At 35.2% G+C, this 27967-nt stretch overlaps 1 protein-coding gene across 1 annotated transcript in view; it reads right to left on the bottom strand.

Moving 5' to 3' along the window:
- Positions 1–935: 935 nt before the first annotated feature.
- The window catches only part of LOC147069057 (isocitrate dehydrogenase [NADP], mitochondrial-like), a 38385-nt gene continuing 11353 nt past the window's right edge, over positions 936–27967 (bottom strand). Inside the window, exons 2-9 of the mRNA XM_085951717.1 lie at positions 11486–11601; positions 9946–10090; positions 9100–9299; positions 8065–8199; positions 6639–6742; positions 5522–5672; positions 4541–4774; positions 936–4047 (exon numbers count right to left, since the gene is read on the bottom strand). Of these exons, the coding sequence (XP_085807843.1) occupies positions 3895–4047; positions 4541–4774; positions 5522–5672; positions 6639–6742; positions 8065–8199; positions 9100–9299; positions 9946–10090; positions 11486–11601 (1238 nt within the window). The 3' untranslated portion in view covers positions 936–3894. The remainder of the gene's footprint in view (positions 4048–4540; positions 4775–5521; positions 5673–6638; positions 6743–8064; positions 8200–9099; positions 9300–9945; positions 10091–11485; positions 11602–27967) is intronic.

Raw genomic sequence — 27967 nt, 5'->3', positions numbered from 1 at the left:
GCAATATATTTTTTGATTATTATGTGTCAATACTCGACAGCTCCATTATTAAAGTAGATGTATTAAAAATCGCCAATAATTCACTGTATAAGTACCCTTAATTTGAACTTAAACACAATTTGAAAAACGTTAATGTAGTATTTCACACTGCCTTTAATCTTAGCGGTAGGTAGGGGGGCTGTCAAATATCCTAGCCTGAGGGCCCGCTTCGGGATGTAGGTACACCGAATGCAATAGACAAAAGACTGATAAACGAGAAATTAGGCTGTGAAGAAGAAAAAGAGCCTATAGGACTAATTTACATTCTCCTTCTTGGGCCCCCTCCAATATTAAATCCTGGGTGCGCCAATGGTCGCCGGTGTCGATCAATAAATAGCGGGTCAGAATCGATTGGACATCTCACACAATTACAAGTTTCCGTTAAAGACACATCACACCGAATTACTGTTATATTTATTGTATTGTATCGATTGTACCCTTGTAATTATTTGAAACAGTAAATAAATTCTCGCCTCCTCGATCTTCACGAACAACTACTACCATCTTCATCTGCAATACTTATTGTCCGCTGAACCAGGATACTACACATTTTCTTTTCCATAGTTACCAATACAATCATGCCAAAATTTTAGAATTATCAAATGCTGTAAACTCCACCACATCTCGACACACTTTAAGGCGTATACAATGATGTAACGACAGATATTCCTAAAGCCCTGGTTGTGAATGACATGAGATGGAGTTGGTAGAATTTCCAGTTTGACTACTCATCGTTGCTTTGGTTCGAGCTTAGTTAAGAAGAAACCTCTTCTGTGGCTGCATGATACTGAGAAGCTATACTAGATTAAAACTATTTCACTACGTCCGACTGGGGGTCAGACCGACTTACGAGGGAGGTTTAGGATTGTACAAAAAAACCACAATATTTTTGTTGCATACACCGTCATGCATTTCATTTATTCTACAAAAATAAATTTACAATAATCGATACTGATTTTACGTTACATAATTAAATTATTTAAAATGACAATTTTTTACTATCACAAATTGACAATATCTCATTCAAAGAAACTCATATACAATTTAATACAGTACAAACCCGAATATAAGATAGAAATAATGGTAATAAAAATTCTTATCTTATTTTCTGGTCTGTACACCGTTGTTGAGCTGAGGTAAACAAGTCACAAAGCGACATTGATATCAACCAGAAAAATAAAACTGTAAAGATAGAATTGTACGTAAATAACAATTTTATTTTTCTGGTCAGTTTTTGACTATGATCTGCGTTTTGTAGCTTGTGTGTATCGGCTCTGTAAAGTCCATCAATATATACCAGATACTGTGTGTTTATCAAGAATAATGAATATTATCACTATACCGATACATATTATATTTAAATGGACCTTCCTTTATGGTACATTTTTTAAATTTCATTTTGCTAATTGATTTAGTTAAATCGATTTTTGTGCGATTATCTATCTACAATAAAGACATTGTAATAATGTTGCGAGATATTATTTCATAGACAAAAATTATTATTTTTCAAATCGGCAATGATTATAAAAGGCTTAGTACCATTGGATGATGATTTTATCAAATCTGGCACACGGCATAATATAATGCACAGTGCACAGATACTGTATGTCCGATTTATATGAATTGAGAGAAAGATTCAAATCGATTCGACAAGCAAAATGGACATAAAATATTTTTAAAGCATCGCTAATGAATGTTGTCGGTTTGGTTTAGTACCAAATATTCACAGACTTATAACAGTAGAGTAATAAATAATGTCATCAGTAGAAGGCTTATGAAGTAGATGAATATCTTTAAATACATAACTCCGTCAAGTTACCATTTTTTTAAATAAGAATTATGAATTACATAATTTTTACTAATGTCAAGTGATAAAATAGAAGTGTTTTGAATATGATTATGTTAAGTGTGCTTAAATAATCGATAGATCATCTTAAATTTATAAAATACCTAACACTTTAAGTGGTCATTGGAATAAACAGGGTGTTTATAAATTTAGTAGTTGCTCTTGCATAAATGCTGTTGTGTGAAAATAGTTTTAGAAACGCGAGACTGGCGATTTTTATGATATAATGTCAAAAAATATGGCGTTTCTTTCAATGTGTTTTTATCATACATTATATAAGTGGTTCACAATAATATCATTCGAAAAATAGAAGGTTCATACATTTTTAAACAAATTGAGCAAACGTATACAAATTCAATAGGTTACTAATTCGTAGGAGAATTATTAGTCGAGACACTGTGTCAAATTATGTAAAAATGGTTTAACGATCAATGTTTTACGACGTCAACATAATTAGGTTAGTAATAAACATGTCGTTTTATAAAACAGTTACAATCTGTAGTAGTAAATATTCAAAATAATGTTGAATATCAAAAGATTGTATAAATGAATTGATTTGAAAACAATTTTAAAGCTTCATTTATACATCTCAATACCAGACGATTGTTGTCTCCTTTATGCAATTTTGAATATGGTATCTGTTCTTGCATAAACATTGGTCGTTTACTGACAACAACATAAGTCACGATACTGAGTAATTTAAAATAAATACAATAAAGTGCATTCTTACCCTATTTTTTTTTGCCTCTTACGCTCTCTCTTTTAGAAATCGACAAAATATGGCACACGCTGCCATCTTAACTGTATGCAGGATAGGGTGAAAATTTAGTTTAGAAAAAAATCATACTTGCAATTTAAACAGATAATAATTTAAAAATTCATTCATTAAAATATAATCAAACAAAGACCATTCTGGTATTAATGCTGTTTGTAGCAGTGGCAAAGGGTGGAGGTAAGCTGTTAAGATTCAACATAAATAGTGCACACTAAAGTTTACCAGTCATACGTATTCATTTTTAAAAATCAATTAAACCCTGCCTACGCCAAACCATAGTTTAGGCATGCTGTGGACGATCCGATAAAAATAGTGCACATTTTTTCAGTCATACTTATTTGTTTTCGTGATGGTGATGGTTAGTTTTTTAAAATTCATTAACCTAAGCCTAAACCAAACCATAAGAGATTAAAAAATATTCTTCTATATATAAAATATCTAAAACTGTGTGTAGGTTAGGTTTAATTAATTTTAAAAACTAACCCTACCTTAGGTTCAATGAAAACAAATATGTATGGTATGACTGACAAAGTTTGATGTGCACCACTTATGTCGGATCTTATTAATAAATAGCCTACATCCATCCTTCGCCAGTGGTTTGTAGAATAATTCAACATGCATTGTTTAAATTCTTGTCAGAATAGTCGCAATATAACGTAAATCAGTCATGTAAAATTTTCATGAAATTAATGTCACATAAAATATATACTAAAACGACTTTAATGTTCACCTCGCGTTTCCACACGTTCTACGAGTTTACAGAAGATACTGTGGTCTTCGGTTGTCAGTTTTATAAAATTTAACATACATTTTCTTTCCTGGATTTTCAGGGAGGAGTTTAACATTCAAACTATTTTAATGACAGTCGAGTTCTTATAATATATGTTGACCAAATGCCACAGATATAGTCAATTGAATCATTCAAAAAACGTTTGATTGAACATAATACCAGTGTCGTATTTACAGGGCACTATCAAACTTTGCGTGGTACTGTTACAATAAAAAATATAGTTCATTATTATACCGTGTCCATACTGGCAACCTCGTTAGATTTTATGATAATTATCGTAAAATTTAATGAGGTTGCCAGCAACTTTTTGCCAGTGTGGACACGGCATTAGATACATACAGAGCAGATGGGTACAGAACCGTTACAGGACTGAGATGCCTAAACGGACATTTAAAAAGTGTCTTACAGGAGACAGTCGTAACGCATGGAGTGTTGACACTGTGTCTACTTGGAAAGGTTGTGATCGAGCTGAGAGGCGATTGCTTCGAGGAAGTCTTGCGTGTTGAGGTACATATCCGGTTTGAGGTTGGAAAGTCCGTGGATGGTGATGGCTAAGTCTTTGGTCATTTTGCCGCTCTCTATGCAGTCAACGCACGCCTGGAATCAGATAAAGTGAAGATATTGGATATAATCTAAGAATTTAGACTTTTGGGAATTTTGTTGGCAGTGCATTGGTAACAACTTCACTATTTTCTTCTTACGTTGGCAGTCCCGAAAACAAAATGGTAGTTCGCATTTTGATTTAAAATCTGTTGCTTTGTTTACAAAACCTACATACGCATTTCTCGGTGTTTCACATAATTATTCATCTTAAAAATAACAGTCAATGTACTGCTTTTGGTCACCTACATAAAAATTGCATTTATAGCTAAGTGTTATTATATTCAAATGTCTGCTTTTATTGGCAATATGCGAGATGCGTTAAATGTGAAATTTAATTAGGTTAGGTTCAGCTTTGCAATTTTACGATTTTGATAGGAAAATTACAGTTGGGTTTCTGCAACGTGTTTGCAATTAATAAATTTTTATAAAATGTCAAAATTTAAAAAAGATATGTACAAAACAAATATCGATCAATAAAGATTCCTACCTTCTCCAGGCTTGTGGCGAACTTATCGAGATCAGGAGTGTTGTCCAGCTTCGCCCGGTGAGCCAATCCTCTTGTCCACGCGTACACGGAAGCCACGGGATTGGTGGAGGTTGAATTTCCTTTCTGATGTTCTCTGTAGTGACGGGTGACTGTCCCGTGGGCGGCTTCTGACTCCAACGTTCTGCCATCGGGACACATGAGGACTGAGGTCATCATGCCGAGGGATCCGTAACCCTGAAAAGTTTTCAACAACATTTACTCTTTAAAGAGTTCTTTCGTCACCAAGGCAGTGAAATATGGCTTTTGTTTTGTAGGTTACTACAGTAGGAGGATGTACATTTAGTCTTGGCAATTGTAGTAGTGGTGAGGGGTGGAGGTAAGTTGTTAAGATTTGACATAAATAATGCACACTATACTTTGCCAGTCATATTTATTTGTTTAGTGTGCACAATTTATGTTGGATCGTAACAGCCTTCCTCCACACATCGCCACTGACTTGTAGTGACTGCAAGAATCTGCGAGCGGGAGGTACGGACACTTGCAACTAACCACCAGCAAATATTTAGTCACCCACTAGCCATCATAGTGGGTGAAGGATCTAAGCTTGGTCACACGTACAAACTCGTCTCGACTGCAATGAATTTGTCAATGTAATTTTGTTGGCATTCACAAAACACATGTAACTTAATGTACCAACGCACAAAATTTTTGATTGAAAAAAAACAACTGCTGGCGCATGCGCAAATTTCACTCGATCTTGAACATGGCAAACTTTTCAGCGACGTATTCATAAATGTTGCTCTGTGCAGTCCGCCATTTGTATCGGTTAAAAATACAGATATACTGTGATTTCGGCTAGCTATGTGCGCGGAAGAGAGTTATAACATTGCTGGCAGTTTTCATTTATGGCCACGTTGCCGTCGAGATAATTTTATGACAACAATAATATCAGTTAATCGACAACATTGATGGAATAATTACCTGAGCAACAATGTCCGACTGTACGTCTCCGTCGTAATTCTTGCATGACCAGACGAAACCTCCGGAGCTCTTCAATCCTTGCGCCACCATATCATCAATCAGTCTGTGCTCGTACCAGATTTTAGCTGCATCAAAATCTTTCTTGTATGTCCTGAAAGGTTTAATTAAAATTTTGCATAAGTCAAATAAATATTTATTTCGTTCTTCACCATTCTTCGTAGAATTGACCTGATTTGAAAAGTATCTTAGAAATCGGGAGCATCAGCTGTTTATTCTCCGAGGGTGCAGGTCTAACCTGCCATTAGTAATGCGAATTGGGAGGGCAATACCTGTTTTCAATCAACTTGGTTTGTATGTTGATATATTCCATTTGCATGAGAATGAGTTTAGGTGGACTGTTTTATAATTTATTTAAATTAGTATCTACATAGTTCATTCGGTGTACTTTACATGTACTTTATAGAATCATTTCTTCTGTATACATGTACATTTGTAATTTGTCATGTTCTTTTTCTCTTTTGACTATGTCCGATCCTATTAGATTCATATGGGCCTCCACAGGGTGAAGGTTTGCATTAACAGATTTTTATTTTTACGAGAAATGGATGTTAGCCATTTGCTCAACCTATTAGGACCATACTCTAACTCAAAACACAAATTGAAAAACAATGTCTATTTAGCCGGGCCCATGATCCGAACCTGGGACCCCACGGCATTATAAGCCGACGCGTAAGCCACTCGGCCATCGTGGCCATAATATATCATTGGAATTTTTAAATAAATCTATAATTGTGTTAAAATTCCTTTTTTTAACAGATGCTGGTGATAATAATGGTGCAAATGAACCTGCAATACTAATTTAATCATAAGTCTGTTTCAGCTTCACTTTAATATACCAAGGCTCCATCTAAGAGCGCGATGCAGAACACTTTAGGCGTGTAAGTCCCTGAGACAGGCACCTGAGAAAAACATATATAATTCCTATTAGAACGCCTAAGTGGAAAAGAGAAAGAACATGTGACGTGTTCTTCTTGTTAGAACGGCTATGCAATGTCAACGGTTCTGCATCACGCTCTACGGTTTTTCCTAAATGCTTTAATGCCTGTGATAGACTTACTCTTCAAAAATTTCCTGGAATATGTCCTTGAAGCGGCCATCGTAACGTTTCAGGATTGTATTCTTGGTGGACAGGTACAGAGGCCATTTCTTTTGTAGGGCAACCTGAACAAATAAAAATCATTCATATTAAATTCATAAGGTCTTTAACATATGTCTGCTGTTATCAACTGTAGCGATGTATTTAGCGGCAAATATTTGAGTTTGCACCGTGTGAACAAACAAACAACGGAGAATTGAATTAATATCAATCCACATTACTAGTAATTTTATATGATTTTCAAAGACTCGCGACTCTAGATAGTAGGAGTCTTATATGCATTCTGTATTATTAATATGTATTCGATTTTCGAATCAAACGATTATACGTATGGTTGTATTGGTAATAAGTTCATTTTTTTTTTCTATTGGCATCCCTGAAAACAAAATGGAGGTTCGCATTTTGGTTTACAGTCTGTTGTTTTGCTTACATAATCTACGTAAGTATTTCTCAGTATTTTACATGATTATTATTCATCTTAAAAGTAATCGTCAATATTATAATATTGGCTGTCTACATTAAATTGAAAAGGAAGTAGATGTTTAGATGTAGAGTAGAAGTTTCATGTTTAGAGCATAGACAATTAATAGCGAGCCGGAAATAACAGTTGTCTAGAGACTTTCAATATATGTAGAGGTTACAAGGGCAATCGGCCCTTTTCCAAATTATCAAGTTAATATGATTATGATAAACCTTTACATGTAAAACATAGCTTAATATAACTTCATGCTATCTGCCATGTAATACAACTAGTGTATTTGCGCCATATAAATTAAGGACAAAAACGATATAAATACCAATGCGTGTTTTCCTTCAACACTGCCCATACAATATCACTTACAAAAGCAACCATCTGAATATAAAATAATAACGGGGGTAGTTGACCAAACAAATAACAACTACCCCTTATATATCTTTCCACAGGGATTTACAGCTAAATTTCATATGTGAGAAGCGTGACATGTCAAATAGAAGTCAAATTTAATTACACATTATCCAATCCTATAAATTTAAATATTCAAAGATTGTATGTATGTATTTAACTAATTGAGTGATTCTGAAATTATAGTGAAATGTCATAGTAGAAGTGTGAAGTTTTCTTACAATGAACCTGCAATGCAAACTCACCTGTAGCTAACTTAATCAGTATACCTGATGCTCTTTATAATATGCTTCAATTTCAGACATTCAGGTTCCATCTCCATAAAAGAAGGTTTTTTTCAACATCTCTGTTAATAATACTTTCATCTGCTTGCTCGGAAATAGGCCGAACCATCAATAATCGAAATAGATATTGTGTGGTTCCTGACCGAAGAAATGCTCCATTTTGACAATCCTGACGGAATACAATCAAAATTAGCAGTTGACGAAAAGAAGACCATGTTACCTGGAAGCTGGCATGGGCAAAGGACTTGATGGAGTCGTCGGTGTTGTACATGCCCATGGCTACGCCGCCTCCTTTGAAGCGGAACAGCTCGTATTTCTCCACCTTGCCGTCGTCTCCGGTGAAGACCATATCCACCTACAATACAAACAAAAAATAATTCAATGCTACAGTCAATCTGTAAACATAAAAAATTAATACTATCGACTGAGGGTACTTGCATACTTTGAATTTCAATTCTAATTGATTTAAGTTTTGTACAATTCCATTTGAAACATTTTTGATCAATCGGCTTTCGACTTTCAGCATCTTTAGGCACTATGCGCACCAGAAGCGAAAGGTGGAGGTAGGCTGTTAAGATCTGCAATAAATAGTGCACTAAACTTTGTCAGTAATACGTATTTGTTTTCATTGAAATAATACTACAATTTACAGATTGTGTTGGTTAGTTTTTAAAATTCAATTGAACCCTGCGAAAACCAAGTCATAATAGATAATAGTCAAAAAATACTCGACTATCTATAAATATCTAAAATTATGCAATTAAATCATACATAACTTTGGATATTCTATAGATAGAATAATATTGTTTATCTATTATAGTTTGGTTTAGGCGGGTTTAAACATCTGTAAATTGTAGTCTTAGTTCAATAAAAACAAATATGTATGACTATCAAAGTTTCATGTGCACTATTTATTGCGGATCTTAACAGCCTACCTCCACCCTACACTACTTATGCGCACTCACCAATGGCAATGTTGAGTGTGCATTTGTTAAGGGTTGGAACCAAGCCATAGAGAAGACTGTTATACGGTGAAATCATCTGCGTCACGATGATCAGTCATGAGGTCCCGATGAAGAAGAAATATGCACAACAATTTCTAAGTATGAGACAAGGAAAAAGCAGGAACTACTAGATACACGGAAACTTTCTAAAGGCGGTTTCATAACACACACTAAATTATTTTTAATAAAGATCAAGTTATGTGCGGTAATCAATCTTTTAGGTATTTGCACTGCACTGCTAGTAGACATACCTTGCCAGGTTGTGTGACGACAAAGTCTTTCGCCTTGTACTGGTCTCCGTGGGCGTGTCTGCCGATGACAATGGGCTTGGTCCAGCCTGGCACCAGTTTGGGAATGTTGTTGCAGAGGATCGGCTCCCGGAAGACGGTGCCTCCGAGGATATTCCTGATGGTTCCGTTAGGGCTAAGCCACATCTGCTTCAGTTTGAATTCTGCAATGGAAACAAATGTGTTTTAACTATTTGGCATCCAGAGAAGATCTATAGTTAAGGACTGTAAATCTTGCGACTACATGTCTAATAATCATTAGTCATGCACCATAATTAGGCTACATGTGGACACAGCCACTACCCACATCCACCAGTGATAACCACATGTTGCAAACTGCATTTCCTATATTGTTTGTATGGGATGTTTTCACATTATGTTGCAGCATGTCACTGAGAGAACAAGCAGTGCATCATATAATGACATTCGCATAACACATGTATAATATTCATCAAGCCCAGACACTTTGCCCTTTGATTTAAGTGAAGGACCTCTAGTTTGCAGCGGTAACTCCTGATGGGCATGCTCACCTGCTAGTCACTGCTACCTGTTGTACCCACAAGTATCGTATGCGTCTAGTTTTATGTTAAAAATCTTGGAGTTGATAAAACTATTTTTATTCGATGAATACATATTCACTAAAACCATTGAATCCTTGCCTGAGACTTCTTCTGTCGGTGTCTTGTATCCAAGGATCAAATCGCAGGACATATCCCTATCTTATGCTAACAGGCATTATCGAATGTTTTATGAGGTCAAACTCATACCATATAGTTACAAGAATTACGGAGAATGCTATTTATTGCTCACCTTCAACTCTTTGTTCATCGGGAGTTATGGTGGCGCACTTGATGCCTACATTGTACTTCAGGATGGCGTGTGCGGAGTCAATTGTCACCTGGTCACTGGTGGCGTCCCGATGAGGAAGACCCAAGTCGTAGTATTTGCAATCCAACTGGAAACAAATAAAAAATGAATTATTCATTAATGCATTGTCAGCTATCTTGCTTTAGAAAATCACTCAAAGCGGAAGGCAGAACTGTTTTAAATGGATCTGGCAAATTATTAGGCTATTTATGCGGATGATCTGGTATTGCTCAGGAAAAATAATTATATATATGGGATATTTTCTCTCCTCTGGAAGATTTGGCGAAATGAATAACTCTAAAGGTTAAAATTGAGAAATTGAGCAAAAGTGCTAAACCGGTTCTATGCCTTCAGCGAGTTTTCTCACTCTATGAAGCCGTGATCGACAGGCCGCACATACAAATTTCGCGAGTTATCTCGTCTGACTTTAAACTCAAATTATTAGCCACTGTCGATTGATTTGCTTAATCTAAAAAATTAAACATACCGTGACATCTATTTGAATAATTATGAAATACTAAGCCACAAATTATCGGTATTACAACGATTTTAGTAAGAGCTTCGCTCTACATTCAACTGTGTCGTTAAAAATCTCCGACCTGTCAGATACTGCCATAGTAATATCGTGAGGCATAGAAAAGGTTAATAGTGTCGAGGTTGAATAAACACCCAGGAAATATCTTAGCAGGTAACTGGACGAATGTTTGAAGTACTTTACTAACATTTCCCAAAAGAACGAGATGAACCTCGAACTTGCCAGCGAACTAAAGTGTGGGAGCAACATTCTTCGCAATGAAGAATCTATTCAGGTCCAAACTACTGTCCAAAAAGCTAAAATTACCGGCATACAACGTTACCGTGAAACCAATCGCTCTGTACAGGTGTGACACCTGGAGCCTAACGGAGAAAAAAGAGAGGGATACCAATACATAGAAGGATTCGTACGAATGCTGAGCTTTGCGAACAATTTAACCCCCAATATAGTTAATGTCTTGATGTTGCGAAGACTTAGATGGGACGATCACGGTGTTAGACCTAGAGCTCTCCATCAAGGTTATGAAGGAACCCCTGTAGGAACATGGCCTTGGGCCAACCCGGGAGGAAATAGGCAGATAATATCAAGAGAGACACAGAGGCTGAGCGTGACTGACTGGAAAGAGAAGCAGGGAGGACTATTGTGTAGTCGGCCATGAACCTGCATGGTCTGTAGAACCAGCTTAAGTAAGTATTAATGAACTGAGTCAGTGCCGAAGACTGTCTGTTGGATGGCAGTAAATGATTATAAACTTTTGAAAATGAGTTTTTGAAAAATATTATAGAAATTCATGGTAATTAAAGGTTTCTGGAAAAAGCCAAGATGCGCCATAGGTTGTAAAGTCAAGATGTACACACCCATATCCGTGATTATTGTAACAATAATCTTGGATACGCTGGATCAAATTAAATGAATAGTTGTCGGAATAATATTATGATTGGATTGTACCTTGACATAAGGGAAGATGAGGCGTTCCTTGATCTTCTCCCAGATGATTCTGGTCATCTCATCTCCGTCCATCTCCACAACGGGGTTTGCCGCCTCCACTCGCTTTTTTGAGCCATCTGGAAAAGTAAACAAATAGTAAAGTTATTTCCAAATGAATTAAGTTTTGTACTATTCCATTTGAGTAAGGCACTCACTATGCGCACTCACCAATGGCAAATGCACACTGACACAGAATGCAGTTAATCCTCGTTTAAATAACAAATTAATAAAAATAACTATGAAAACATTATTACTTAGTATATAAAATCTAGTGTAGGAAATTTGAAACATTTGGAAATACTGTAGTACATTAGATAGTTTTCGAAAGTCATTACCTAATAGGTACTTCACTAGCGATCGCCTGTGTGAATTATGGAAATTAAAACTAGACAGATATACACAATAACGATCGGGTCTAGGTGCACTGCTCTATCCACACCTCACCTCACAACTTCACCATTGCTATCTGACTGCTTTACCTACTCGTGATTTAATAAATAATTGTATTATTAACTCCAAGTAGGATCGTGCAATCAACAACCTTAAATCAAACACTTGTTTAAATATAATAAAATTGTAGCATCATAGTCTGCAATGCTCCACGAACAACGCGTAATAATTGTTTGATCTCAATGCAATACAGACATCTCTTTTAGGTACGACAGCTCACGGTGAACTGTGATACGGCGAAATGTAATACGTAAAATTTAAATTTATTTATTTATTTATAAAAAAGAGTATTACGGCATTACAGCTTTTGGCCAATGCGCCATAATACATAATACATACAAATATATAAAAATATCTTAATTACAAATAACAACTAATATGACAAGAAAGTGGAAAAGACAGCATGTGTAAATATTAAAGAAATATGATAATATATACAATTATAAATTTATCCCATTTAAAACGTCTACAAACATTATATAATTAATAAAAAACAAATCAACCTTTATGGTGCCATCAAATAAGCTAATTGCACGATACACAGCATCATGAAACATAACATCTGTCCTGCGACGAGGTATCTTGAAGACCGTGGAGCTGCGAGTGATATTGGTAGGAACATGAAAATTAATATTTGCCAGTATATGCGGATTGTAAATGAACCCACGAAGAAGTAAAAAGAAATGCTTTAAAAGAACAATCACTCTTCGGGTAGACAGGGATTGCATTGATAGCATACCCAGAAGAAAACGAGTCGGGAAATTCATTTTATTGTCATTATCATAAGGAAAGAACCCGTATGTTCTTAAGTAGAGAAATCTAAGAAATCTATTGTGGACTCGATCCAGCTTAATTGTGTGCATGAACCTATTAGGACTCCAAATAATGCTGGCATATTCAAGAATACTCAACACAAATGATACGTATAATGTACGTAGCACTCGGACGTTTTCGAATGATTTTGAAACCCTCATAACAAAACCAAGCATTTTGCTAGATCTAGTACTGATGTTAAGAATATGCTGATTGAAAGTGAACTTTGTATCATACAATACTCCCAAATCTTTTATCTCCGTTACCCTACTCAATATTATACCAGACAATGTGTATAGGAACAATAAGGTGTGCCTTGAACGATTGAATGAAATAATATTACATTTGGAGGTAGCGAATTCAAGTTTATTTAAGATAGACCATTGCGAGATAGCATCTAGGTCAGACTGCAACATCGCACAGCATAATGGGGTTTCAATAGTTCGAAAAAGTTTAAGATCATCTGCGAATAGCAAACAAGAAGAATTGGTTATAACTTTGACAATATCATCAAAAAATATTAAAAACAAAATTGGGCCAAGATTTGAACCTTGAGGAACACCAGAGTTTGTTCTAAAAATCCGCGATTCATTCCCATGGTAATCAACAAATTGACGGCGATTTTTCAAATAAGAAGCAAAAAAACATATTATACTATATGACGCGCCAAATGTACAAAGCTTTTGTAATAAAATATCGTGATCAACACGATCAAATGCCTTGGAAATATCTGTGTACACAGAATCAACTTGAATTGACTTATCCATAGAATTTGAAATAAAATTATTATACACTATAAGATTTGTTACTGTGGACCGCCTAAGTCGAAAACCATGCTGCGAATCGGAGAGGCGAGAGTCTATTTGACGGTTGATGTTTATATGTAATATCGATTCAAATAATTTACATGGAGCCGAAAGAACTGCTATTGGCCTATAGTTAGAGATCTCTGATCTAGATCCCTTTTTATGAAGCGGCCTTAGGCGGGTTATTTTCCATGCATCAGGAAAAGTGCTGGATGCTATGATTAAATTAAATATATGTTTAAGCGGAAAGGATATATGTTCGTAACAGCCCTTAACCACATAAGGTGGCAAGCCATCTGGACCAAATGAACTTTTGGGAGACAAATTTGAAAACCCATATTCCATATCTTTCTCGTCAAAAGCTGAGATTTGAATATCTTGCGTTGCAGACAAAGGACCAGCAGAATCGGGGTCAAGTAGCGGTTCTATTGAGCTATAAAGTGATTCAAAATGCTTAGCAAATGCATCAGATATAACATGGTTCTCTATAGGATCATTATTCAACGTCATCATGGCATTGTCTTTTGTAGTACTACTGGAACTAAGCGAATGAATATATTTCCAAAAACAATTAGGATCTGAGACAATATTTCGACCAATCGACGTTAGATATGATTTGTGAGCCGAAGAGATGTCACACTTCAATGAGTTTCTAAGACAGGAAAATTTACTATAATCTGCAGTCCGTCTATGTTTTTTCCACAGTGCATGATAATATGCCTTTGACCTTAGATTATAAATAATTTCTGGCGTAAACCACTTAGGATATGAGTACTTCGGTAGATGAACGAGCCGGCGAGGGAAACAGGAGTCCAGACTATTATAAAATTTATTATAAAAAATAGCTAATGCCGTGTTTACATCAATTTGTTCATATAAAGAGGTCCAATCTGTAGTACTCAAAGAATTATACAGCGCTAAAAAATTTCCATTTGAAAAATTCCATTGCGGATTATGCCTATTCAGTGGAGGAATCGACGAATCATTTCTGTGCGATACATGCTTAAAAGATAAAATTGTGCAAGTAGAGGGATGATAGACATCTTCAGGAACGAGAGGCTCATCACACGCGCTGACCACCGTGCAACCAACGTTAGATAGCACCAAATCAAGCGTCCGACCGAGACTATTTTTCACAGAAGAAAATTGTTTTAAATTAAATAAATTATTAAAGCTGGTATAATCAGATTCAATTATACCAGCGGAATACAAATTAAAATCTCCCAAAATAATTAGTTTTTTGTTGGGCAGTACCAAATTTTCTATTATGTGAAAAAAATCACTGTATGTAGTCGCTGAGCTGCCGGGAGGGAAGTATACAGCGGCCAAGTACAGTGAACAAAAGTTAAAATTAACTTTACACAAATTAAAATCAAAATCATATTCAGTTAAATTTGATCTGGTTGGATATAAAGTTTGTGTGGATAATGCTACCCCATTTCTAATTGCCAGCAAAACGCCCCCACCTCGTCTACCATTTCGACGGTCTGTTCTATGCACAGAATATTCACTCCCGAACAGCTCATTGGCCGATATGGTGTCGTCGAGCCATGTTTCGCTTAGAGCAATTATCGATGGTCGGGCACACAATATACCCTCTTTAAATGTATTTACTTTAGTTTTTAGGCCTCTTACATTTTGATAATAAATCTCGCATGACCGAGGTGCGGAAGTTGTTGAATGATGCTTATTATAAGCGAGTCATGCTGAGGATGGGTGAGGGATTTCAATTGAGTAGTCCGTCATTGATCGCTCCCTCTGCTCCGCATACAGGCGAGCCGGACATGTTGCACTATAGGTCGGGTGGTCATATGGCCGCTTGTGACGGCGGCAGGCAACGCATTTTGGTGAAGCTTCCTTCACGGGGCAGTCCGCACGGTCGTGGCCTGGTTCGGCACAGTAAGAACAGGTGGCGTCTTTTGCCGAGCATGATTTGGCCATGTGCCCATATAAGTGGCATTTATTGCACTTGGTTACCCCTAGATAGTTCTGGAGTGGGAAAGAGTCCCACCCCATGTACAGTCTGTCATCTGCAATGAGAGCAGACCACACCGCGGCAGGTACATACGTGATATAATGGCATCTGCCAGTCCTGGGACCCGCCTTGTGGCTGAGGCGTACGGCCTGGTAGGCCTCCTCAGATAGACCCGTTTGCTCTCTTGTAGAGTTGTAAATTGCCTCCCGAAGCTGGGGTTCTGTAGTGGAAGCCGGCATATTAAAAATAATAATGCGAGGCTGCTTTTTTCCTGCAAGTTTAACACTCAGAGCAGTCTCTGAGGTCTCCAGAGCGCTGACGAGACGCTTGGCCTCGTCCTCAGAGCGGGGGTGTACGATAACACCTCCGTTTCTGACGTTTCTAATTTCCGTTATTTGTACCCCAATATCCCTGGGGTTAAGGGACTTCTTGATGAGCTCTCTTGTCGTTTCCGATCGTTTTTCTCCTTCTCCCGTAGGGAAAAAGAGGACTCCAGGCCTTGGTGCTAGCGGCAACAGCGAAGGAAATGCTGACCCGAAGACAGCAGGTGCCGTGAATGGCGCCGCTGCCGGACGCTGCCGCCTTCCTAACGCAGTAGCCCAGGTGGTATCAATAGGGGGGGCAGTGATGGTAGGCTCCTTGTTAATTTGTAATGTGGCAGTTTTGAGAGTTTTCGTCTGCTCTCTTAAATCAGCAATGGCCAGGTTTTGATTTTCAATGCTTAATTGCTTATCACGAAGTTGAATCTGCAGGCCCTTAATCTCGCATTCCTGCGCTACGACTTTTATCTCCAGCTTGGCCATGCACAAATTCTGCCTTCCAACAGCCTCGGAAAGGCTTAGTAGGGCATTATGTAGCTTATCTTTAGAGTCAGCCTTAAGGGAGGAGTGCACTTCATGTAAGCACGTTTGTATGTCATCATAGATGACATTATTTTCAGGCTCGGTTGTGGTGTCCGATACTGCTGAATCTATAACGACGTTGCAGTCGCTTTCGACATCCGACGTACTCGGGGGTGCAGGCTGGTGGCTTCTTTGTTTGGTTTTCTTTTGCTTTGGCTCTCTTTCTCCATCTTCAGCATTAGAGGCCTTATCTTGTTGTGATTTGGGGCTCTTCGGCGAGCGTTCCTTTTTTGACCGCTCGCGTACGCGTGTTCCGATTCCTGAAGCAGTTTTTGCAGGGCCTGGAATGTCCGGTAGCGATTCCCCACGAGGAGGGGTCCGTTTGAGCGGCATATTACTATGCCTTTGCTGCCAATATGATTTAAATGTCTGAACGGTTGCTACCTTAGGATTTTGCAAGATCACTTAGTTTTACCGGAGTGTAGGTCATTATAACTAAACACAAAGTACGATATTAAATTGTTGCCTTAATCCATAATAATAATAAGAAATTACAAAATTACAATATTAAACTATCCCGTTTATTTATTAACTACAAAATCGTTATTATTAATAATTATTATAAATATAAGATGAACTAAATCGAAACAATTTGTACAACGTTAACAAATTTTTATGAAACACCAAATTTAATTACTAGCTTAACACTAATTTAACGATTTATAATGATCGTTTATGAGCGAAATAACTAATTAAGCAAAGCAATTATTTGTAATTAGACGGCGACATAAATTTATTGAAAACACGTCTGTTCACGCGCGATTCGACGACTGATTTTAAATTTAATTTAAATGTAGCCCAGACATGAGGTCCTGGCGAAAAAAAACTCCGAATCGGTTTTTGAAAGTGTTTTAGTCAGGGCTTCGAAGCGGAGCTGAACCGAAAACCGGAAAACCGTTATTTTTGTCGGAACGAAAACTGGAACCGAACCGACAAAAAAATATCGGTTTTTTTCGGTTCGGTACATGTTCAAACACACGCGTTAACATGATCTTACTCCCCACTTCAATTATTGTCGTAGGCGCAACACGTCTTACGTCTTGGGTCTTGCCCCTTGGACTCTTGACTGCTCTTAACTCTTGGGCAATGATGTCATTGCTCTTGGGTCACTCTAAAATATGGTAGAAAATATTTTTTTAATACAAATAAAAACATAAAAATTTATCACTCTGAGTTGAAGCGAAAATCGGAAAACCGTTATGTGTTTCGGAATCAAAAACCGGAACCGTACCAATATATATATATATTTTCTTGACCAGGAACGAAAAAAAATAATGGTTTGAAGCACTCGCATCGAATTATTAAAATTTTCGAATATCCTGCGACGCCCCTAGGAATAAACCGCGCACACTTTGACAACCTCTGCTTCTATGAGTTAGTACATTAATTTTGATGTAACGCATAAAATGAAATTATTTAATGTACGATTTTACTGCGTAATATATTATTATCAATGTTTACATTGCGAGCCCTTTTTCGAGGTTCTAAAATCGAAATAGAATAAGGTCATATTATAAAATAATATTACGTAGGTTAAAAGTGGAAAAGTAAACCTACTAGCCTCTTATCTCTTTTGCTAACGAAATTAGAACAATATTATATGATACAAATATATAATAATATTATATCATAAAACAAAATAAAATAGTTAGTAACTATCTACCTCTCTATTCGCTTTGTGATAGCGATAAGATAATACTTTTTTTTTGGTTAGATTCAAGGCATGATCGCCTGCGATTTTTCAACTCATTCGCGCTGACTAGTATTTTGCCAAAGTGGGCGATATTGCCAGGGGGCGCTACACCAATCCAGGGGAGGCGGTAATAGCCTCGGTATCAATCGGGGGCGTTGGAAAAGCAGAAGAAATTGTTTCATGTGTTGTATGACATACAGTTCAGTTTCCTAGTATTTCAGTGGCGAATGATGGATGTAGGCTATTAAGTCCCAACATAAATATTGCACACTAAGCTTTGCCAGTCAAACATATTAGTTTTCATTTAACTAAGACTACAATAATTAACATATAGTATTGGTTAGTTTTTAATATTCAATTAAACCCTGCGAAACCAAGCCATAATAGATAATAGTCAAAAAATACTCGTATATCTATAAAATATCTAAAATTATGCAATAATTAAATCATACATAACTTTGGATATTTTATAGATAGAATAATATTTTTTATTTAATATAATTTCGTTTAGGCAGGGCTCCATGAATTTAAAAAAATGAACTAACAATATGTGCAATATTAATTCTTAATCCAACGAAAACAAATAAGTATGACTGAAAAAGTGTGCACTATGTTTGTTGGATCGCCCTTAGCATACCTAAACTAGTATGGTTTGATTGATTTTTAAAAACTAACCAGCACCATCTGCAAATTTTATTCATAGTTCCATGAAAACAAATACGTTTGTGTGCACTATTTAGGTCGGATATTAACAGCCTACCTCCACCCTTCGCCACTACTATAATATTATGTAGGACGTACGTACGTAGTCTACATAAAATAACGCAAATTGTCCATCGCATCCTTCTGTTTAAAGACGGTAGATTTTCAGGAGGCGTTGAGTAGTTTTTTTTTCTGAAAGGGGAGCGGTGGGTCAAATAAGTTTGGGAATCTTTGTGATATACCTACCAATCAATGCGTGTTATTCTCAGCACCTGCAAATCTTCACACAGCCCCTGTGACGTTCGTATTAGTTTACGGATAACAAGCGTGCGAATCTGTAGTGAAATATTCGCAGTCGACTGCGTTTTTTTTCGCAACCCTGCGAACTTCGCAAGTTGAAAACAAAGTACTTCCAATAAAATTAATACAATAATGTATTATGTTGTACAAATTGTCAATGATAACTGTAGTTGATTTCCCAGATATAATTTTTAAAAAATACTAGATTGTATACAACATTTTTTCCGATAAAATCAATATTTTATAAGATAACAAATATAATCGATTTTTAATACATGTAATTACAATGGGCCCGGAGAACCATTTCGCCTGATCTGATCGAGTTGAAACTTACAGGAATTATTTTTTTTATCAAATTGAACCAATCTTGGTAAGGTACTGTGAAGAAATTTTAAAAATTGAAAATAAGGGTCACCTTCGGGCTTAAGCCAATCGTCCAACATTGCGAGCAACGACTTGAGAACCTATTCTCTTTCAACCGACATAACTAGGGATCCCGGGATCCCGAGCTATTTTCGATACCTATAAATCCCGGGATTGATTTTTTATCAATTTTTATGGAAAATAAAATAAAAACGAAAATATATCATAAAAAATACTTTAATAACAAATAACTACATTAGAAATAAACTGAGTTTGAATGAAGTTTGATTTATACCCATGTGTAAGTTGCCGATTCATTTTATTTTTTCACATAAATTAATAAAAATGAGAAAGATTGGAAAAAGACAATGCTTCGCACTATTATCGTAGTATATTCTTGGGTTTCCACCGTGTCTCCTTCTTCCTTCTTTACTCGACGTTTCGGGCTCGTTGCAGAGGCCATTATCAAGAGATGATATGGCCGATGATAATGGCCTCTGCAACGAGCCCGAAACGTCGAGTAAAGAAGGAAGAAGGAGACACGGTGGAAACCCAAGAATATACTACGATAAAAAACAACCATGAAAGCCTCAAACATTATATAACTTCGCACTATTAACAAAGTAATACCGCCATGATCTCATACAGTTTCACTGCAGTTTCATATTTGGCTGACTAATTATATTTATGAAGCGGAAAGGCCATAAGTTCACCATGATTTGCTTTACTATTTTAAATCTCGCTAACCCATTCATTAATTCTTTACTATCAGAAACAGCAATCTCATATTAAATTCACATTATTATTTATATCACAATATTATTTACTCCATTAAACTTTTTCCTATTCCCATTTATTATTATTTCCAAGATTGAACGTATACAATATTAACAATAAATATCTTAAATAGTATAAATTATACTAGATTTATTTTTGACCGATTTTATCAATGTTATTTGTAAATATAAAATTTTTATATTAACAATGGAAAAAAAATGCCAATCCCGGGATCAGAATTTTGGCTCGGGATTGGATTCCCTAGACATAACCAGTGGGCACTCCCAGAGGACGCATTCGGCATCCTGCAATTCAATATGTACTCAAATGCAAGTAAGTAGGAGATAGCAATAAAACCGGAAATGATTATTCCGTATATTTTATTAAATAAGACAGTAATTTATTATGCTGGTATATTGAATTTTATATTAACTGGATTGGATTGCTGCGTGTCCTCTGACTCGAAGGGTTTAGGAACCAATGAGTACAAGTGACAACTGCATTGGTGTAGTCATGGTAAATAAAATAGTCCCGGATGATTGGGTATTTAAATAATATCTGTCAATTCATAACACATGCATTGTAGCAAACAATACTAATTCCCCGTTTATACGTGCATGCATTTACTGCTGACAGTACGTATTATCGCGGCCAAAACAAGAAAATGCACGTGTAAACACGTATCGTGCAAGTTGCAAGCATGGATCAAAAATGTTCAAACACTTGTATCGACATGTTTCCATGTTATAATTCCAGTAATTCTAAATCCAGAAAACACAGAATTGATGGGAACTGAAACATCCAACGGGTGTGGAGTAACAGGGAACCGATCTCGAGTGTGAAAGAATATGGGAAAAACTTAAACACGCGTCAAGAATACGCTTGTCCTTCGTTCTGATAACTACTCTCGGTTTATGCACTGACGCTCGTTCAATATTGGTGTATTTGAAGGTTTCAACACACACTATTGCACGTCTATAATGTGTTCTATGTTCGTAGGACAGACACATTAAAAACCCTGCTTCAAAATGTAGTATATTAGGGTATAGCCTATCAGCGCATCTATTCTATTTACAAGGCTATTATCGAGGGTAGTTTATCATATTTATGTATTGAGTTATTATACGTATTACAATAAGTTAGCCATCTAAAAACTGTCTATCTCGCTCTAAGAGTTAACACAGCCAAGAGAGGTGCTGTTAAAATATAGCACTTTTTGACAGTCCAGACGGTTAACTTATTGTAACAATTAACCGCCTCAATACATAAATATGATAAACTATCCTCGATAGCCGCAAATAGCAGCCTTGTGTATAGAATAGATGCGCTGATTTAATTTATTAATCTGTTCTGTGCTACTGACCCATCGCTAAATCTATTAAAAAGATTAAAAAAATGTGTATTATTATGATATGATATTGACCATGTGCTAAGGATCCCTTGTGTCCTCAGCACCTCAATAAGCACTATTATCTCCACTCGTTATTCTAGAATTAATACGATGCGGGCAAAACTAGAATTACTTAATTTATTATTATTTATCACAATAACCGACACAAAAACATTGTAAGTATGCACGTAATGTGAATTTCCTGTCATCGGCTATTGTCGAACTAGATAAGACGAAACGTCATAAAATTATTACAACATTTTTTATTTATTTTTTATGAATTTCTACGTGCATAAATAATATTGTTGACTTATTTATTGCAAGCAATAAAACAAAATAATCTTGTAAATTAACTGTTATTTTTACTGTATTTATGACATTATGAGAATTGTAAGTTATGTTTTATGATTATTATAATTATATTGCTAATTAGTAATTACAATTACTGTAATTGGGAGTCATTAGATATACGTAATTGAAAAGAGTCATTCAGGGTTGTCACCATACCAGAGAACACAAAATTAATGGGAACTGACTCCCTGCTGGGTGTGGTATTATAACTTATAACAGACTACGGTTGTCGAATGTTTGGAAAAATATGGAATACATAATTCATTTTTTTTTTTTTTAACATATTGTGAACATTACAAATTATAAGTTTAAGACGTTCACAACACGACATGAAACATTATTATAAAGAAAAGAAAAATAAAACGATAAAAATGAAAATATAAAAAGAGAACACAATATAAACATACAAAAGCAGTGAAAATACAATTATACATAATATATTATAGAAGTGCAAAGAAGTACCTACACCGAGTTTGCGAAGGAGACCCTATTTTAATAATTTGTAAAATAGCGCCTACTTAAACTCACCTCACGCAAGTGGAATATAACTCAAAACCCGAAGCAATTTGGTTGAACATAGTTATCGCCCTCCCAATTGGCATTACCAGTGGCAGGTTGGTTCAGCACCTTCGGAGAATAAACAACTGATGCTCTCTATTTCTAAGATAGTTATCAGGGACACTGAACACATGTTAAAGAACATATTGTTATTTTCAATAGTGTTACGTCTGTATGCATTCAAGTTTGTCACGTGAAGTATCGTGTATTCAATGTTGAGGGCAGTCGGTCAGTAGTGAAGGGTGGATGTAGGCTGATAAGATCCGACATAAATAGTGAACACTAAGCTTTGTCAGTCAAAGGTATTTGTTTTCATTTGACTGAGACTACAATGTGTAGATAGTGTTTGCTAGTTTTTAAAATTCAATTAAATCCTACCTATCCAAGACATAGTAGATAATAGCAAAAAATATTCGTTTATCTATAAAATATTAATTCAAATTATGCCATTTAATAATAAGTAATTTTAGATATTTTATAGATTGTGGTTTGGTTTAGGCAGGGCTTAATGAATTTAAAAAAAAAACTAAGTAACACCATCTGTAATATGTACCTATTCTTAATTCAACGAAAATAAATAAGTATGACTGAAAAAGTGTGCACAATTTTTGTTAGATCTCCCATAGCATACCTAAACTATTATGGCTTGGTTATTGGCTAACACTATTTATGTCGAATCAACAGCCTACTTCCGCCCCTCGCCACTGCAGTCGGCACGCTTTGTTATACTTAGATTTTATGGCTTGACCGTCATATTCAAGTACTCTGTCTCAAACCTTTGGTCCATGGAGATGACTTTTACATTTCTATTTATTAATGTGTTCTGATATATTATACCATGTCCGATCCTAAGAAGACCATAATATAGGCCTCCACAGCGACAACACCATCTGTAAATTGTAGTCTTAATTCTATGAAAACAAATAGATTTGACTGACAAAGTTTAGTGTGTACTATTTATGTCGGATCTTAACAGCATACCTACCACCTCCCACCCTTCGCCACTGATAGATAGGTTAGGTATGTTTCGGAACTATGTATGTTCAATAAAGAATGCTACCTATATTCTTAATGAATTATTCGTTGACTAAAAAAATAGTTTATCAAACAATCTATCAGTTTGCACTTATCAGTCAAAATAGGTTCAGTTAATATTTAAAAAGGGAATAAGTTTATTAAAGGGCGAGTACATAGACTAAGTTACTATTTTTATATTATTGGCTCACAAAATATTTCCGATACTTCGAATCCGGTATTGTTCCGGTAATGTCGTCGCCCCGTTGGCAACCCTACTGAATATTATAGTAACCAAAGTAAATAAATTATGTGCATAGCAGCTACGGCCCGAATCGCCCAATTGTGCTGCCTTTATATCCATTTCTCCCAAAGTAAACATCTTTAAAATTAAAGTAAAGTAAAATTTACCATACGATAGGACACCACATAGCTGTATTTTATTATTTCAGCGTACTAAGTATATCGATTATTTATTATATTTACATCTATTGACCGCATGCCACTATATATAGTATAATGCCAGTATAGTAATCTTTTTAAATTGTGACCTTCTCGTGAATGCGGAGCATTACAAGAGAGGAGCAGGACAATATTTGGAGCGCGATGCAGAATCATACTTAGAGCTCTCACAGACGGGATTCCGGTGTCGAGCCACCGAAGAATCCAGCCACTCTACACTGCAGTGGCTATGGCAGCCACTGAATTCATATCGCACCATCACAACTAAACCGCCACAAGTGCAAAATTATATGATTTGAGTTAATTATTACGTTTAATCGCTTCACCGCGGAACATTTAATTACTATTTAAATACCACGTTTAAATAACATGCTAATTATATATAATGGCCACCAAATGAGGATACAACAGCTGTGCTGTCAGCGCTGTAAGGATTAATAGTCTATCATTCATAGTAGGGGAAATGCGTTCAAAATGGCACAGTGGGGAAAAATAAACTTTTGCTCTACTGGCGAAATGCAGTCTAACATGATGCAACTAGCTCAGGAACAATGCATGACCCTTTTTTTTAAATATTCAGCCATATTGAGTTTACTCAAAACAGTCGTACAAGAAGATACAGTGGAAAGATTTGTGAACCAAACGAATATTTTTGCAGCTTGTCGACAAAAGGTAATATTACATGTATTTTATATTATTAAATCTATATATATATATAAACCAGCTTAAGTAGCCGTTATTAGTGTTCATGTACGATGTAAATTTATCATAATTACTGAAGTGTAAACTGCATTTTTTTAACGAATTTGCCAAATTCATTTGATTGGGATAAAATGGCATACATTATGGTAGGCTAAAACGGCATATTATGTGATTTATGATTTTATTGTTTCTGAAAGATTATGTTCCGAAATTACCTACGTAAAACTCTGTAAGAGACATGGGATACAATGAAAATAAATCAGGCAATTTTAGCTGTGAAAATGAATGGAAGAACTTAAAAAAGGCATTTTTTTAAATAGAAATAAAACAATAAAACGGAGATAAACATCTTGGAAGATTTATGACTACTTTTCCAGTGGAAATTGAATGTCAAAATATGAAATTTTTATTTGATAAAATATTTTTGTTTCTATTTTTGACAAATATTTATGTCGTTTGCCATTTTGTACAACCGGAGGGGTGAAATGATTTTTAACTACACGTTTTTACTTCTTTTTTTAAAAGTAGTTTTACTTTATTCATGCTCCGTTTTTATAATAAATTATACGTTTTGATATTCTTTTTTTCATTAAACTAAACACTATGCCATTTTGTACACCCTTCTCCTACATGTACCGAAAATTTCATACCTATAAGTCAAAAGATCGTTCAATTTCTAAATATATTTCGAAAACACAGTACAAAAATGTGAAAGGTAAAACCAATTTTGCGTTAGGCGGTTTAATTTAAATAGTGCGGTTCATTATGGTCGTCTAATTAATAATAATATAATAATAATCACATGTCGGTCGACGAATACAATACTATTATTATTATTACGTATTATTATTATGACGGTGAATCATAAAGGAATTACTAGCCGCAATAAAAATGTTCTTTGGTCGATGCAGCAATAACAAACCATTTATTTTATACAATGCGTATAGAATACGTTGTTTAATAATTATATTATATCTAATAGCTTTTTCGCAGGTACCTATAACTAATATAGATACATACAAATACCAATTAATATATACCTAAAGTAATACTATAACTAACTAAAATATACTAAACGTTAATTTATTTAGATTTAGAATATTTTATATCTACTAATCCGAAATGCCACTATACCACTTACCGTGATTAAATTAGTTATAAGCCCTTAAGTAGATAAAATGCAGGCTAACGTTCATTTCTAAAAGAACACACGCCCGTTCTATTCAATCATGTATTTAGGTATTAGAGGAGCGAAGGGTGAAGGTAGGCTGTTAAGATCCGCCATAATTAGTGCACATTAAACTTTTTTAGTCATACGTATTTGTTTTTATTGAACAATTTACAGATATTATTGGTTAGATTTTTAAAATCAATTAAACCCTGCCTAAACCAAACCATACTAATTTTGGTATATTTTGGGTGATACGACAAAATTGTGCATACCTTTTCATTCATACTTATTTGTTTTCGTTGGATTAAGAATAAATATCATTACACATTTTGTTGGTTGTTTTTTTTAATTCATTAAGCCCTGTCTAATAGATAAAAAAATATTATTCTATCTATAAAATATTCAAAGTTATGTATGGTTTAATTGCATAATTTTAGATATTTTATAGATAGGTATTTTTTTACTATTATCTATTATGGCTTGGTTTCGCAGGGTTTAATTGAATTAAAAAAACGAAACAACAGCTTCTTTAAATTGTGGTGTTATTTCAATGAAAAAAATACTAATACCTGATAAAGTTTAGTGTGCACTATATATAGTGGATCTTAACAGCCTACCTCCACCCTTCACTACTGAGGTATTATTATTTGATTTAAACATATATAACGTGGAAAGACACATGATTCATGACATGCAACGGCAGGTACCTTGCTACATATTTCATTCAAAACACACTTTTAGAAAATAAAAGGTTTTTATTTTTTTTACTTTTTCCACATTTTATTTGATAATTTTGATATACAAGCGCTTTTATCCTAGCGTAAATTTTCAATTGAATAACAGTAACAAATATAGGTACATATTATTGAATAAAAAAAATTTATAGAGAACGTCGGTTTCGATTGTTTACTTAAATTAATACTAACTTGTTGGTGATATTTGTACTTATTTATTAAATTAATGATTTATATACATTATGAGATTGCCTAATTTTATCATAAAAAAATTTGCTGTGTTTAAAATTCACCTACCGTATGTTAAAAAAAAGGTTCCCTATCAATGACAAATTTTGTATTGTACTTTGTAGTTATGAACGCTCGATAAATACAAACTTCATTATTCCCATCCTAACCAAATAATAAAAAAATATATTTCCTATCTATAAAATATCCAAAGTTGTGTACCTATAATTTAATCGCATAATTTTAGAGTATTTTTTACTATTAGCTATGGTTTTCGCAGGTTTCATCGAATTTAAAAACCTTTTACCTACTTAAGTAGGTATTTTGAAGATACTCGGCCAAACTGATCTATTTGATTATAAACTATTGTCAATAATGAATTTCATCAAATCGATCGTAAGAAATTTAGTAAGAAACCAATCATCTGTAAATTGTCTTTTTTATTGAAAACAGAATATTAATTTTTTTTTTCAGAATCTGGATCAGTATGAAACACTGTTTTCATTTATGCATTTTATTTTGAAGAAATTTCTATTTAGCTAAAAAACATGCCTATTAATATTAATTATGTGTCAATGATAAATTCAATTTCAAAAATAATAATAGCACACGTGTCGCCGAATCAAAGCGGTCTTTGTATTAATTATTATTATTATATTAAGATCGCCGGAGTTTCGGCCGAGGCCATGAATGAAAAAATGTAATAAAAACCGCGCTCGCAAATAATAATGAGATCGAGCGGCTTGACATTGTGGCGGGCAAAGGAAAAGTGTGCGATTCTCGTAAACACGAGTATCTTCCGTCTGAACGCTCCCATTTAGTTATGTGTAAATGCGGAATCTCCGCCACACAGGTGGCTTAAAAAAAGTGCGATACGGGTGTCTTCCGTCTGAACGCTCCCATTTAGTTATGTGTAAATGCGGAATCGAGCCACGCCGGTGGCTCGACACCGGAATCCCGTCTGAAAGAGGGCTTAGGCGCGTAAGTCACTAATGTACGCGCCTAACTTAGGTTGCGTCGCATACAGTATCCATACATAATATGGCAGATAG

The sequence above is a fragment of the Rhyacophila brunnea genome, unplaced genomic scaffold, assembly GCF_057557595.1.
Source record: "Rhyacophila brunnea isolate RB1 unplaced genomic scaffold, BYU_Rbru_1.0 scaffold_24, whole genome shotgun sequence".
Taxonomy (NCBI): Eukaryota; Metazoa; Arthropoda; class Insecta; order Trichoptera; family Rhyacophilidae; genus Rhyacophila; species Rhyacophila brunnea.
This window is presented reverse-complemented; position numbering and strand designations above follow the sequence as displayed.